Source organism: Festucalex cinctus, chromosome 1 (genome assembly GCF_051991245.1).
Source record: "Festucalex cinctus isolate MCC-2025b chromosome 1, RoL_Fcin_1.0, whole genome shotgun sequence".
Lineage (NCBI taxonomy): Eukaryota > Metazoa > Chordata > Actinopteri > Syngnathiformes > Syngnathidae > Festucalex > Festucalex cinctus.
The window spans coordinates 63,092,851-63,109,132 of NC_135411.1; the positions used below are offsets into that span (position 1 = coordinate 63,092,851).

Sequence of the window (16,282 nt, forward strand, 5' to 3'; positions counted from 1 at the left end):
TTATCATTATTACATGCCCCGATAAGTGTATAAACTGTGTGGTGAGGGGTTTTAGAGCCTTAAAACATATATGATAAATGTAAATCATTATACTAACTACTTCGCGGATTTCATTTATTGCGGGTATGTTTTGGAATATAACCCCAGAGGAAAACGAGGGAACACTATATCGCAATGCATATTCTCTAAGGCTATAAATATAAATGTATTTTATATTTATAGTCTCTTAAATATGCAGATTCTCCTAATTGTTCCCTGTTTAGGTACCGTCTTCAGACTGTGAGATCGCTGGCAGGAGTTAGCCTGATGCTCAGGTTACTCTGGGCCTGTCTAAGGTGGGACGACATGGCTGTGAAGCCCTCTGTTGCTGTTGGACTAACACGCAAAGGTGGGAAGTCAACCCCGGTTTATCTTTATTTGAGAATGGCTCATTTGTTTTTCCTTTCAAGGTTGGATTGTGGTCAGCATGCCTGCCTCAAAATTGACAGAGAGGACAAGTGCTATATATGGATGGATGGATACTGTGTTGCAATGTATTTATGCTCCTTTTTTTTTTTTTTTCCCCTCCCCCCAGAAACTACAGACACAGATGTCACCACAACAGAGATCATAAAACGCAGAGATGTGGGGCCTTACGGCATCTACTCAGAATACTGTATCAGGAAGATTATCTGTCCGCTTGGAAACAAGGACACTCCAAAAGGTAACATTTAGAGTAGATGCAGCCCGTTGCACACCAAGCAATGAAAATGAACTGTGGCACACTGCTTGGGGTGCTGCAATTTGTTTTCATGGCCGGTCCACCAGCTTCAGCTGTTTTTGCTGGTGTGTGTTGCTAATTTGTTCGCGTAAACCTCGTTCGGCCATGTTGCTTGGTGTGCTGAAGATGTAGTGAAGGCCAGGATTTGTTATAGTTTTAACAACCCTTTATGAACGTTTTCCCTATCATATCAGCCGAAACTCCGACTCCACAAAGGAAAGGCCTACGATCAAGTGCCTTGAGGCCCAAGAAACAGGAGGCAATCAAGCCAACTGGTCCGATTGCCGTGGAGACGTGGATTCCTGAAGAGGATCTGGAGCTTTGGGAGATCAGAGCCTTTGCTGAAAAGTGAGCGTCAGAGATAAACTTACACAGTTTGGGATACAATTATGGAACAGCATTTTACAAATGTAGCACAATTTACCCTTTTCCTTGTGCTTATAGAATGGAGAAGGAGAAATCACAGGGACTAGATTCCCCTAAGACGGTCAGTACCCTGAAGAGTGCGGAGGATGTCAAAGCGCATTTGGAGAATCAGCTTAAACAGACTAGAATGGCTGCACAGCAGGTGAGAAGACAGCACAAGTCAGCAGTTGGCTTCTTTTGAGCGGTTTTAGAAAACCTTGATCAGATTGGTAGTAAAATATAAAAGTAAAGTTTCACTCCATGTGTCGTTTTAGAAACGCTTTGAGCACCATGCCATTACCACAGCTGCAACAGCAGCAACAACAAGCATCACAACCACCACGACCTCATCATCCAGCACTTCATGTTCTGTTAGTACACCTATGTCCACGGGCCAGAGAACCGGTCAGGTCACATCAGGAACCAAGATGGTTTTGGCCTCCAAATTGAGCTCTCCAGTCTCTTTGCAGCAAGACAAGAACTTCCACCAGTCTTTTGCCACCTGGGTCAGACAGGGGCAGACCAGTAGTAATAAAGGTAAACTTGTGTATACAACCCATCTATCAAAAATGCCAATTGCGAGACTATTTGATTAAAATGTAAAATTACAATTGTTTTTGCATTTCTGACCAGTTTTAGTAGTTTAATACTGACTCTTGGTTTCTTACTGGAAGTCTGTTAAGCTTAAAATTTAACCATTAGATTTTTTCCCCTCTTTAGGAATGCAAGTAAATAAATGTAATATCTAATCGTAATGAGGATTTTTTATTTATTTATTTATTTATTTTAATAAACAAACTGGAAAAAATAATCACAAATAATCATAATATTTGAGTTATATTTTAACTGTTTTATATATGTAATTTTGGTTGGAATCAAAACCATGCATTTAAGTATGTTGCGTTGATATACTATACATACTTATTTCACGTCGTTATTTTTTTAACAGCAACTTAAAATCAAATACATGAGTATAATTTGCAAGTTATTTATTCTCTCACTTTGCAGTGCACCACTGTTCATGTCATTTCTATTGACAGATGAGCAGAAATGTACAAGCATATTCCCATCTGGGCCACCCGCAAACTTGAGGACATACAGTACACTCCATCCTACAACTGGCAATATCAACCTTAGAGCTACCAACTCTGCTTCATCTGCGCAACAACAGGTATTTTGTCTTCTACACTTGAACCTTGTTCAAGCTTACCTAATGCAAGACATGCACAATGATTACTATTGTTTTTGCTCCAGATGATGAAAGCAGGAAGTCAAACACAACCTGGAGCAAGCCCTAAATTGGCTCCACAAAGTATTCTTTCAATTTGAAATCACACTTAGCCATTGGGGCTCATGCCTTAAAAAATAAAATCTGTTTTTATTTCCTCTCGATTAGGCCATTCCCAACAGGTCCAGATGGGTCAAGGTCAAGTTGGATATGCAGCGGTGTCTGGCTCTACTCCCGTGCAGACAACGGAAGCTCTGAGAGCTGCAGTTCCTGCGCCTTGCGCAACCACCACAGCGCCTGGGCAGCGTCCTGTGACTCCTTCTCAGCCCAGTAGACCACAGCAGGGCCAAGTCAAGCTCACGATGGCGCAGCTCATGCAGTTAACACAGAGTGCTGAGGTGAGTGCGGGGCCCGTTTTAAAACGCTGAAAGTTCTACAATGGCACAAATTGATTTACGAATATTTTTGAATAAATATTGTTTAAGTTTATGAACACATACGGTATCCACTAGGGGTGTCACGATTCGCCAACTCCACGATTCGATTTAAATTTCGATTTTGGGGTCACGATTCGATTTTTTTTTCGATTTTTTTTTCGATTTTTTTTTTTTTTTTTTTTTTTTCGCTCCCCCACTTTATAACACAGAGGCATATGCTTCTGTAGGCTAAGGCTAGTCTATGATCATTGGTTCTATTCATTGTACAGTAAATCTTATTTCAAAAGATCGGCTACATATAGGTGATGCAATTTCCATATTATTTTTGTGTAAATTTATGTAATATATGATAATTGACATTAGGCAGGAATGATCAAATTCAAAGAATTTATTTACAATATAAAGTTAACCGTCTTGTTCTTACTGAAGTGTAAAATAAAAAATAAAAAAACAAAAACAAAAAGTCACAGTGGGTGCCTGCCATCTATTGACTGTTTTTGGTTACAACAGTGTGCTGTGCGTTCCTCTTAAAATAATGTGCAATGTGCAACAACAACAAAAAATATATTGTATCCAAAGTCATGGAACAAATACAGCCTGAACAAACTATATCCCAACATTTACAGTTGCTGGGCATACTGTAGCGTGGTTCAAGTACACTAATTAAATGTTTGAATCCAGCGTTTTCCAAGGTTGCAGGTCTGCTGCTATAAATAGACCTATGGATCTGGCGTTTCGCGCGAGCTGAAGTGTGTGGAAGTTTCACTGTAAATGAGGATGAAATAGTTGGTTGGACCGTTGTTTTCCCACTTCTAGTTGAATTTGATAAATCTAAATCTTTGTGATGCCTGCGTAAATGTCCCGCCGCCGGCTCCGCTCCCCTAGTATGTATGTGTGTGTTTGTGTCGGCTGGTGCCCGTATAATGGTACTTCAGTTTGAATGCGCCAGCGCGACACTCTGATTGGAGGACTGTGCCAGCGCGACACTCCGATTGGACGACTGTGCCAGCGCGACACTCCGATTGGACGACTGTGCCAGCGCGACGCTATTGTGTATCCGTGTATTATACCCCTATTGGTTAGTGTTGTTTCTCCTCCGTTCTGTCAGTTCTGTCAAATGCGGTTATTATTTGTTCACCTTCCACTTTCACTCCCTTGTCAAACCCCTGCCTGAAATTTCAATTAAAACTACTCAGATGTTAAAGTCGACCCGTGTTTATCTACTCTATATTTTCTGTTATTGTGTTACTTCCCTTCCCCTTGACGAGCCGGGCGTAACACCGTGGCCGAGTACAGTACGCGCACATAGCATATCTTGCAACTGTGGTCTTTTTATCGACAACGTGAACGTTGTCGACATAACTCACCGGGAACGCAAAATGTTTCCAAACTGGTGACGAGAGAAGCGGGAGCGGCTTGAAGCACCATTGCTGTGTCTGTCCGCGCTTGCCATCATGACTGCAGGAGAAGTCAGCTAACAAGTGCCGTTAGCTAGTAGCTGAATGGCTGCGTCTCATTTGCTTTCCTGGGAGGTGGCGGTGGCGGCGGTGGCGGCGGGCGCGGGGGGGGCATCGAATCGTGTGTCCTCTCTTCTATTTCGATGCTCGAAATCGTGACGTAATTTCGATCGATTTCGATAAAAAATCGAAATCGTGACACCCTTAGTATCCACGTGGAACACTCTGTTCTACTTTGTTTTGCACAGTCGAGTATTTTGCAACGGAAATTTGCTTTTTAAATGTATGAGTTTCAGAACGAAATCTCAGAATGAATTAAGTTTGGGAACGGAGGTTCACACACACTAGCTTCTTTCATTTACCCCATATTTTAAGAACCTCTTAGAATGTCTCAAAGATTGCATTTTGATGTACACATGCCAAGGGAGTTTACCCACCTTGCGTATAATGTGATATTTTATTTGTTCACCATCTCAGGAAGGAAATCCCGGTCTGACGGTGGTGATCCAGGGTCAAGGCCAGACCGAGGGCCAACTGCAAATTGTCCCACAGGGTGTAACCGTCATCCCTTCCCCTGGTCAGCAACTGATGCAGGCGGCTATGCCCAATGGCCAAGTCCATCGCTTCCTCTTCACGCCCATGTCGGCGTCTTCAGTTTCAACTTCAGCGCCCGCTGCAGCTGTTCCCACAAAGCCTGCTGCACCACAGAGCCCGCAAACCCAAATATCAACTACTGCTATGTCTAATGTCCAAACGACTCCTTCAACCTTGACCCAGACGCAAATGGTAGCCCCTATTCCTGCTCCAACGCAACCCATTTCACCTCTTTCTTCAAAACCTAGTCCAGATTTGGTTTCAACACCAGCCTCTGTCCCTATACATCCCCAACCGACAGCTTCTGTTCCTACAACAGTGCAAGTTCCTCCACAAGCTCCAGTACAACCCCACATTGTAGCGCCACCATCACAATTATCCCCTGTTGCAGCCCAGGCTTTGTCACAAACACTAGTTTCATCCTCCTTAATAGTCTCGACCCCAGCACAACCTGAAGTGGCAAAGTCTGTGCCTGCCTCCCAACATAATGCAGGGCAAACTATGATCCAAACCCAAATATCAGACCAAAATCGAACGGTAATGTCTGTAGCTGTCGCAGGACAAGTTGCACCCCAGTCCCAGGTCCCACCACAAACTTTGACTACTTCCTCAACCTTCACATCAACTCCAGTCCAGATGCATGTTACTGCCCCTGCCTCTGCTTTTGTCCCTCTCTCAGGCGCTTCTGCTGTCCAGTATGGTAGCGCGACCCAAATGCAATGTGTTTCTACATCTCGCCCCTCACCTGTTCAACAACAAGTTCCAACATCTGCTGTCACTCCCACCTCTGGTCCTGTCATCGCTGGGGCATCCAATCAAATTGGCATCCTGTCCCCCGCTAAAGCACTAACCCAAATTCAAGCCGTAGCTCCTCCTCCTCCTCCTCTTCATGCTGCCGCAGGAAATGCTGTGGTCACACCAGTCACGGCCACGTATACAACACCTTCAGTGCCAGGTAATAAGCCTGCAACGTTGTGGCACCACAATCTGCATTTTTTTTGATTAACTCATTTGCTCCCAAAAATATATAAATACATTCTATTTTAAATGATTTAAGTGTCCCAAATATGCAGCCACTCAACTGCAGAGAATGTGTGAAAGAAATGGTAATAATCACAAAAACGGCCAGCAGGTGGCAGCAAAGTATAAGAGATCAACCAGGGCCATGATGAAAACAAGCTGTTTCCCCACAATTCTAAGCAGATTTGGGAATAATGATGAAACATCTATATTCTAATGCTAAGTGCTGCAAAACGGAAACAGATAGAAATATACTTTTTTGTGATGAAAGAAGAGATTCTAATCTTTATTTTCGTAGGTTCCATGTTTTTATAGCAATAAAACACAATGTTCTGTTGGCCTTCCAAATCAATCAAAATCCAGTAAAACAGCCGGGAGCAAAGGGGATTGCTTCATTGAAAATGGCTGGGAGTGAATGAGTTCACGTTATTGACTTGAATATTTTGTACATTAATTTGTTCATCTTTTTTTCCTGTCCTGCTGTAGCGCTAATAGAGCAGAGGGCTGCTCAGCCCCAGGTTTGGAAACCAGCTTCATGTGAAGCCCAGATTCCAGTTCATTCTGTTCAACAGGCAACCATTCCCAGTCCACCTGCCCTAACTGCGGTTCCTGCCTGCACCCTGGCATCAGGTTCCACACCCGTTTCCCCACTGCCTCAGGCGTCTCTTTCCTTGCAGTCTCAAGTCCAACACCCAGCAGTAGTGTCTGTGCAGCAGGTGTCTCAGATTCCTCTCTCTGCTGTGCAGCTTCAAATGAAGGCATTGCCAGTCTCCTCTGTCGTGACTACAGTTAGACAACCCCAAGCATTCAATCAACTGCAGCCCCGCCCGCAAACCCAAATCTGTGCACAGATTCAAGTCCAGCCTTGTGGCCAAGTCCAAAAAATGCAACACATTCAGTCGCCATCTCATCTCCAGGCGCAGGCGCAAATACACCCCCAGATCCGAGTTCAGTTTCAGCCACAATCTCAGCCAGCGTCCCAACCCCAAGTGCAGCAGCTTCCTCAAATTCAACCCCAGGTGCAGTTTCAGTCCCCAAAGCCAACATTGGCACAGGTTCAGGTACAACACCAACCAAGAGTCCAACCCCAGTTCCAGTCCCAGGTACAAGGTGCACTTCAAACACAAATGCAAACTCAGGCTCAGCAACAGCCTCAGACTCCAATCCAGATCCAAACCCATTTGCATCCCCAGGTTCAGGTTCAGTTCCAGCAACAGAACCAGATTCAGCCTCAACCTCAGATTCAGAGTCACTCACCAATTAAAAGTCAAATTCCAACCCAAACTCAATTCAAAGCGCAGTCGCAAACCCAAGTTTCAGTACAGACTCAACCACAATTACAAGCGCAGGTTCAAGTCCAGTTCCAATCTCCAAACCAAACCCATGTTCAAGCTCAGCCTCAGCTTCATGTCCAGCCCTCAATCAGGCATCAGCTTATCACTGTTCCTGGAATTCAGCAGCCAGTCCAACTGCTGTCAGCGCTTCCAGCTCATGTCGCGGCCCAAATCCAAGCTCAGATCCAAGCACAGGCACAACAGCAAGGTGGTGCGGTTCCCCAGCAGATCAAACTGCAACTGCCTATCCAGATCCAGCAGACTGGGGGTCAAATTCAGGCCCACCAAATCCAAAATATGGTGACGATACAGGCACCAACGAGCCTGCAGGACCAACTTCAGAGGATGCAGCAACACAGAGACCAGCAGCAACAACATCAACAACAACAACAGCAGCCACAGCAACAACCACCACCAAAGAAGAAAAAACACCAAGAGAATAAAAAGGAGCATAAGGATCATAATCAGTTGGCTGGGAGCCCAGGAGATGGTTTTCATAAACAGGTGAGACTGTCAAACAATGACTGGTCTGTTACAGCACATTTCAGCACTGATGGTGTTTTTATGGCGCTCTCAGGTTGGAGCGAAGCAGAGCGTTACAGCGGAACAGCTCAAACAGAGGAAAACTCAAGCTGCTGCTGAGCGAGAGGAGAACCAGAGGTTTGGGACTTTGTCATCATCATCATCATCATTATTCTTGTGTTAAATATTGTTTCTGGTGAACAGCTGTGCTCACGACCTTCTTAATTGTTGTTTAAAAACAGTCTTTCACTTCACAGCCGCTGCAAAACTTCTCCAAGTGTACCAAAATAATCTGGTCTTGTCTACTTTCTCCAGAATGATCGTATGCAACCAGGTAATGAAGTACATTCTCGATAAGATTGAGAAGGACGAGAAGCAGGCGGCTAAGAAGAGAAAGAAAGACGAGGTGGTGGAGCAGAAACGCTCCAAGCAGAATGCCACCAAGCTGACGGCACTGTTGTACAAGCACAAAGAACACCTGAAGGCTGAGATTCTAAAAAAGAGGGCTCTGCTGGACAAGGACCTTCAGCTGCAAGTGCAGGTTAGCATGCATTCAACTCGTTTCAAAGTAAGCTGAATGAATGGGTCAAAATAAAGAGACTTCTGGCCTTAAATATTACAGGAATTGCTAATGGAAGGAAAACATTTTGTTCTTATAATCAACTTGTGCCAAATTGTACTTTGCTGCACTACGTTACTGCTACATTGCAATAAGCAGAATTACAGCATCTATGAATGGAGGACCAAAACTACCAAAATAAAAAATAAATAAATGATTAAATAAATAAATCAAAGTGAACTAAAAACGATATTAAAATATAATTTAAAAAATGTAATACAAAAAATAAATATGACTGGAAATAAAAATAACAAAAATAAATACAAAAATAAAAAACAAGCTTCTAAAAATATAAAAATAAATGTTGAAATAAATACAAAAAAATATATAAAAACGCAAAATATCAATCAATAAATGAACGCACTGCTCTCACATTTATTTATTTCATGCTGCAGACGCTGTCAGGTCGAAATATTATTCAAATGAGGCAGCGATCCTTACCATGTCTTGCCTTGGGCTTCGCCGTTGCAAACTGCCTATCAGTGATAGTCGTCCATTGCAGAGCTCTCCATGCAAGCCGGCGAGACTTCCTTGTTCACCGACCCGCTCACTCAGGCAGTTTGCAACAGCAGAGCCCAAGGCAAGACACTCTTAGGACCGCCCCCTCATTTCAATAATATTTCGACCTGATGCTGAGTTCCCACCAAAACCGAAAAGGTGACCTGAAACGCTTACTTCGCGAGCGTTTCACCGCGTATAATTTTTTTTTGAACGATTGCCGCTCATTCGTGCTTTCGCGCGCACTGGAGCGGAGGAGGCGTGTCCCTTCGTGAACAACGACCGTAGAGCACTTTAGCGAGTCAACAAAAAGTGAGCACTGCCAGCTATTTCCACTTCTTTCCTGGGACTGCACAGCCGTGGCACTATTTTCTCCATTTTTGAGGTACGTTAGAGCACTTTCGCTTTTTTAGTGGCAATCTGGCGGCTGGCAATTGCGCTAAAAATAGCTTTTGCATGGATGATAAACACTGCTGCTGCTTCGGTACAATTCAACAGCAAGTAAATACACTTACCAGCACTTGTATACTACTTCCTTGCTCACCATTCTTTCCCGGCTGGCCGTGATGTTGCGCTCGGGGTGACAACAGAGAGGATGCTGTGTGTGACGTAGCCAGTACTCAAATCTTATTGGCTACCGCGAGGTGAAATGCGAAAAAAAGTTGTTGTTTTTTTGTTTTTTTTGTTTTTTTTTACTTTGGCGAATATGCGAGTGTGCGGATTTTCGCTGCTGCGCACCAATCACGTCCTCTGCGCCGCCCCACGCACTTTCACGCCGCCGAAACGCCTTTCTCCACTTTTGGTGTGAATACAGCATGACAATGACTGCAGCACTAAATAAATATATGTGAGAGCAAAGCGTTTATTTATTGATCGATATTTAATTCTATTTTTATATATTTCTTTTTGTATTTATTTAAACATTTATTGTTATATTCATTTTTTAAGCTTGTTTTTTATATTTATTTTATTTTATTTCCATTTATATTTAGTTTTTGTATTTAATTTTTTAATTGTATTTTATGTCCCTTTTTATTTTCACTTTTATTTATTTAGTCATTTTTATTTATTGATTGTTATGTAATTCTATTTATATACTTATTTTTGTTTATTTCGACATGTTATTTAATTTTTAATCTTTTTTTTTAGTTTTATATTTTTAGTATTGTATTTTTATTTAAGGATGGATATATATATATATATATATATATATATATATATATATATATATATATATATATATATATATATATATATATATATATATATATATATATATATATATATAGAGAGAGAGATTGATTTATAATTGGTTTATTTCATTAAATTTTTGAATTATATTTTATATATGTTTTTATTTTCACTTTTATTCATTCAGTTATTTATTTATTTAGTCATTTATTTATTTTTTAATTTTGGTCCTCCATATCTGTGGTCAATTGGATGCTCCTTGTAAAGCTGGCTCATTAAAATGAAGGGGAACCAAATTTCCAAATGCAATTATGGACGGACTAATTCTCTGTCATATCATGATGGTTCTTCTCATTACACTCAGGAGGAGCTCAGGCGGGACATTGCCAGGCTACAGAAAGAAAAGGAGAAAGCCCGAGCTGCCATCGCCCAGGCCGCGGCTGCGGCGGTCAAGTCGTCCTCCCACTCCTCCCACTCTTCCCACTCCTCACATTCTTCTCAACCCTCTCGCTCAACACATTCCTCTCACAGCAACCGCACAGCAGGACCCCCTTGCTCATCCCATAAACGAAAGCGCGAAGAGGAGCGAGACAGAGACAGAAACAGGGATAAGGAGCGGCATCATGACAAGAAACGGGAACGAGAACGGGACAAAGACCGGGATCGGTACAAAGACCGAGAACGTGATCGAGACAAGGAGAGGATGAGAGAACAAGAGCATTCTCAACCTCAGGACAGGGAGAAGGGCAGAGAAAGGGACAGAGACAAGGACAGAGAGCTCTTCTCGTTAAAACACAAGAAAAAGAAGAAGCTCTCCTCTACCTCAAAGGATCACAAGAAGGACAATAAACTGTACTGTATCTGTAAAACACCCTACGATGAGTCCAAGTAAGCTCTACTGTACATCAGACCAAGCGACATTGAAAGCTCATGTTTATTTAATTCCGGTGTTGTCGAGACAAATCTGTCTTTGCTCTCAGATTTTACATAGGGTGTGACCTGTGCTCCAACTGGTTCCATGGCGCCTGTGTGGGCATCACTGAGAAGGAAGCCAAGAAGTTGGAGGACTTTGTGTGTAATGATTGTAAACGGGGCCATGAAGGAGCAAACAAGGAGGAGCTCTACTGCATCTGCCGGACGCCATATGACGAATCACAGTACGGTCTTTTACACGCTCTACCTGTCCGATGTTAATGAACAATTCCTGATTTTTTTTTTTTACCCCCAAACGACCCCCATTCAGGTTTTACATCGGCTGTGACCGTTGCCAAAACTGGTACCACGGGCGCTGTGTGGGCATCCTGCAGAGTGAGGCCAATCACATCGACGTGTACGTTTGCCCGCAGTGTCAGTCGACAGAAGACGCCATGACTGTTCTCACGCCACTAACTGACAAAGACTACGAGGGCTTGAAAAGAATTTTACGTTCCTTACAGGTATGCAGCCTACTCTATGCTCACGACAAACAAGATGAAAAAGGGAACAAATGAATCACAGTCAAAGTAGGCCTGCTCGATTCTGAAGAAAATATTAATCATGATTATTTTGGTAATAATTGAAATCATGATTACTGGAGAGCTCCAGCAATGGACGACTATCTTGTCCACTGTCACATTAACTTGCAACTTGAGTTGAGCTCGACAACAAGTGAGAGCAGACAGTGGACAATATAGTCGTCCGTTGCTGGAGCTCTCTGTTGCAAGCCGGCGAGACTTCCTTGTTCGCCGAGCTGCTCACTCGACCAATGACAGGCAGTTTGCAACGGTGGAGTCCAACCCAAGATACGCTTAGGACCGCCCCCTCATTTGAATAACATTTCAACTTGGCAGTACAGCCCATAACTGCCAAAATTTAAAATAAGTAAATGACTAAATAATTAAATAAATAAATGACAAGAAGTGAAAATAAAAACTGATATAAAAAATATAATTCAAAAATTAAATACAAATGTATTTATGTATATATTTTTTGCTCTTTTTATTTCCATTTATATTTATTTTTAGGGATATAATTTTCGAATTATATTCGTTTTATATCCATTTTTATTTTCACTTTTAGTCATGTATTTATTTATTTATTTAGTCATTTATTTATTTTGAATTTTGGCAGTTTTGGTCCACCATAGTGCTCCCCCTATAGCGGCCCACCTAGTAATTGCTCATTAAGTAATGAACAATGGAGCCGTTATAGTGGCTGTATATTAACTACACATATCTCGATACTTGCTTAGGCCTATCAATAATCTATGGGGAGACAAAATATCACGATTTATCACAATATTGCTATATCATCACACTCCTATTAGAATGGCTGGTTAATTTTTCATATGTCTTGTGTTCCTTTCAGGAAAAAAAAAAAACCAAAATACACATATGTTTAAAAAAAAAAAAGTCACATTCTTGCGTTCTTATGGGCGTAGCTACAGTCTGTAATTTGCAGTGGAATGCGTGACATGACGTCACACTTGATCCACATCCATGTCAACTTGGCAACTCCTGTAGGCATTATTATTCTGTTGATTACGGTGAACCTTCACGTTTTCGACAACCACCCCCATCCACCACCTCTCCATGGTTCCAGTCACAAAACACATTTGTGTGACTTTGTATCATATTCCCATTGTAACAGTCTCACAAGATGGCGTGGCCTTTCCTCGAACCAGTGGATCCGCATGATGCACCTGATTATTATCGCGTCATCAAGGAACCAATGGGTAAGAACAAGTGCGCCCACCGATCGTGTTTTTGGCATCCAATTTGGCCCGTGTGAAACACGCCCAATGGCTGATCTAATCCTTCTCCCTCGCAGACTTTTCCACAATGGAAAGCCGTTTACACAAGCGCCATTACCACAAGGTCACAGAGTTTGTGGCCGACGTGACCAAAATATTTGACAACTGCCGCTACTACAACCCCAACGACACGCCCTTCTTCCAGTGTGCGGAGGTGCTTGAAGGCTTCTTTGTACAGAAGCTCAAATGTTTCAAAGCTGGCAGGTAAGCCCACGTTGTGTTTTTGTTTTTGCACCATTCGTTTGCTTGCTGTAATGTGTTGGTCCGACCACTTGCTTTCTTCTATTGCATCAGTTTCACTCATGTTTGCAATTGTATGATTGGCTTGCATGAATTCACAGTAGGAGATGCTTTCCTTGCTGCGTTTGGCTTGGATGAAGAACTAACTGAGATAAACAAAAAAAAAAAAGTTGACATGATGCTCACGATGTGCTCGTTTACAACATCCACCATGTCTGGGTTTGTTCACCTTTGCTGCATGCCTTTGATTTATGCCATCCCATTTTCTTCTGTCTTGCAGATTGTCAGATTCTTAAATGGGCCAGTCTAGCTGGAGTCTGGACTGGATGCTTGACTCTAATAATCATGGCAAGAATGTTCAATAATCACCATAACGTGGCAGCCATGTTGACATTACTCCATCAGTTCAATGATGACAATGCATTTTGTCCAACCCGCATTAAGTTATTAGTCTTAATCAACACGCGGTGGTTCGCGTTTTTGCGGGGGATTTTAATTACGTTTTACCCATTTTATGTTCATTCCTGATGTGTACTGTACATTTTGGTTGAATAAGATTGGGTTTGAGTCAGCATATTGTCTGCATATTTTATTCGACTTATTTATGAGAAGTATCATTTGGCTCCACCTCTTTGGTTTGATCAGTGTTTAAGGTTAATGTATATTGTTGTACAGTTGGTTGTAATATATTGTTTTTAAGCAAATGTTTATATGAGAGTAAATGTTAGCAACATCAGTCGTCATTCTGTTCTGCTGCGTCCCAAAAATAATCGTTGGCAAAAAAGTTGTCATCAAGGAAAAAGGCATTAGCAGTACATAACATCCAACATGGCTGTAGGATCATCTTCCAAGGGAGGCCTTTTTGTGTGTTTGTGTGTGCACGTGATCATTGTCCACATTTTACAGCAACTGAGAACATGTGAAGGCCTCTCAACTTCGCCCTCTCTCCACATGTTGTAGGTCTCATAACAACAAGCTACAGTCTTCATCCTCTTAGAGAGCGTGGCACAATGGTGAAACGCTGAAAAGCAAAATGCACTTGCCAAGACGTTTGAGTTTTCTCAACTGGCTCTCTGTGACGCACGTCCTGTGTTGGGGATGCGCTCACAAAAGTGCGCAACCAAGTACTGTTCCTTTCACAGAGTTGGTCAGGTGCACCATTTCAGCTTCAAGGGACCGTTTTTGGACCTGTTTTCATGAGCGGAACTGTACGGACGAGTTGGCATTTCACAAGAAACTTTACCTCGGAGAAAAGACTCAATGAGCGCTTCTGTTTCCATGTACTTTTTTTTTTTTTTTTTTTTTTTTTTTTTTTAAATCATGTTTGGCTCTTTTTCTTTGTACTTGTTAAAGTCTCTCTGGCCATGCAAATGGTCGCCTTGTTCAATGAGAAGTAGGAAATTGAAGATAATGGCTGAGTTTTACTGAGCATACTAAAATATTTTGTGTCTACATCCTTTTTGTATTCCATTGTTCAGGCTGAAGTGGCATCATGGCATGAGAAGACAGTTCAGTACTACGTGTCTGGACAACAGTAGATGCTCTTTAGGCTTCTTACCATGCTCTGCAATAGTGACTGACTTAAGAATGATGAGTCTGTGTATTTGAAGTTTACTGTTCTGTTTGTAAAAAAAAAAAAACAAAAAAAAAAGTTGTCACATTTTGACTTGATTTTTTTTGTATTACAGCCGAGGAAATATGGATGTATATGGAAGTTAATAAAATGCAGAAATATTGTCATTCCTATTTTTGATGATAGCTGTCAATAAGCTATAGCAGCATCTGGCAAATAATTCTGTAATCTGGCCCCTTGAGCGTTTACATTGTCAAAAGTTGTGTAATGTCTTGCATTAGTTCCACTTATTTGTTTTTATTTATTTTTATGCTGAAGTTTGTTAGTTAAAATGTTTTTTTTTCTTTTTTCTATTTTAACAAATGTCTTTTAAAAATAAAAGAATGTTACATACAGATTTAACATTGATACCTTAAATACTTGGTTCATTATAACTTTGAACGAGCACAAAAGTTTGCCCATTTTTGGTCTGTCAAAATGTTGAAGGTTACAGTAATTAAGAAAAACTTGCCACTAGGTGGCGCTATCAGTAGGTGAAATATAAGTTCGTAGATGTCTTAAGGACTGGACTCTCATCAAATGTGTAAAATTTTGAGAAGATAGGATCATCTGGGTCAAGTTAAAGCAGCTTTTATTGTCACGAAAAATCATCAGACTTTGCGGCACCGTAACGGCCAATAGGATCATCTGGGTCAAGTTAAAGCAGCTTTTATTGTCACGAAAAATCATCAGACTTTGCGGCACCGTAACGGCCACGCCCCTTGGCGAAAAGTTACAATATTTGGTATGGGGCATGATCAACATCTTTAACATCTTAAGGTTTTCTGACCAATTTTCAACTGGATCCCTTCAACGAGCTTGGCGCAGTAGCTAAAAACGTAAAAGTATGACATTTAAGTGACTATTAAGTTGCATGAGAAGTTTGAGATTTTTTGAAGCTTGAACATGGGAGTTATTAAGCATTTGCTCTTTCTGGACAAAATGAAATTTTAAAGGCAATATTTGACCCCCCAACCCCCAACCCCCGTCATATAGCATTTCTCTAAGTCAAGATTTTTTTGCCCAGTTATCTCAGGTCTTGAGATGATACATGCCAAGTTTGAAGTCAATTGGATGAAAAATGTTTGCAAAGGGGAAAAAAAGCATGACCACCTGGAAGTAGAAAATCTTGCACCGGACGTGCAGCGGAGGACTCTTGCTGCAGTTTTCGTACAGTGTATTTCATCTGATTGTTTTAACATTACATTATGTAATCTAGGGATAGGCAAAGTATGACCATTTTTTTTCCAACGGCAACATATATTTGCTTTCATTTTACAGTTGTACATAATTTTTTAATTTATATACAAGGGTCAGATTATATTGTTGTAGCATTTAAAGTAGGTTTGCGCTTAAAATTAGTTGCGCTTGACAAATATAATGTAATAAATGTTGAATCGTTGCTTCCATAACTATGGACGCCATGGCCACATGGATGGACTGAAGATAGCGGCCACTTTCACAAATCTCGCGATAATTGAGGCGGTGGTGCGATAACAGCTTCCGGTGCGCTTGCTGTTTCTTTTCAAACTGTCCAATGACGGGAGGCGGCTGGATGCTTGTGCTCAAACTGT

At 41.6% G+C, this 16,282-nt stretch overlaps 1 protein-coding gene across 3 annotated transcripts in view; it reads left to right on the plus strand.

Moving 5' to 3' along the window:
• Nucleotides 1–14,836, plus strand: part of bptf (bromodomain PHD finger transcription factor) — a 34,805-nt gene extending 19,969 nt beyond the window's left edge. For 2 of the 3 annotated variants that reach the window (XM_077500962.1, XM_077500980.1), the window contains 18 exons: nt 264–388; nt 575–703; nt 955–1,108; nt 1,205–1,328; nt 1,441–1,702; nt 2,206–2,336; nt 2,420–2,477; nt 2,562–2,791; nt 4,765–5,836; nt 6,388–7,739; nt 7,813–7,895; nt 8,073–8,298; nt 10,430–10,953; nt 11,046–11,222; nt 11,309–11,501; nt 12,694–12,778; nt 12,874–13,060; nt 14,057–14,836. In XM_077500962.1, the coding sequence (XP_077357088.1) occupies nt 264–388; nt 575–703; nt 955–1,108; nt 1,205–1,328; nt 1,441–1,702; nt 2,206–2,336; nt 2,420–2,477; nt 2,562–2,791; nt 4,765–5,836; nt 6,388–7,739; nt 7,813–7,895; nt 8,073–8,298; nt 10,430–10,953; nt 11,046–11,222; nt 11,309–11,501; nt 12,694–12,778; nt 12,874–13,060; nt 14,057–14,093 (5,149 nt within the window). In that variant the 3' untranslated portion in view covers nt 14,094–14,836. Of the gene's footprint in view, nt 1–263; nt 389–574; nt 704–954; nt 1,109–1,204; nt 1,329–1,440; nt 1,703–2,205; nt 2,337–2,419; nt 2,478–2,561; nt 2,792–4,764; nt 5,837–6,387; nt 7,740–7,812; nt 7,896–8,072; nt 8,299–10,429; nt 10,954–11,045; nt 11,223–11,308; nt 11,502–12,693; nt 12,779–12,873; nt 13,061–13,376 lie in introns of all 3 variants that reach the window. The other variant, XM_077500971.1, reaches the window with a different exon arrangement.
• Nucleotides 14,837–16,282: the final 1,446 nt, after the last annotated feature.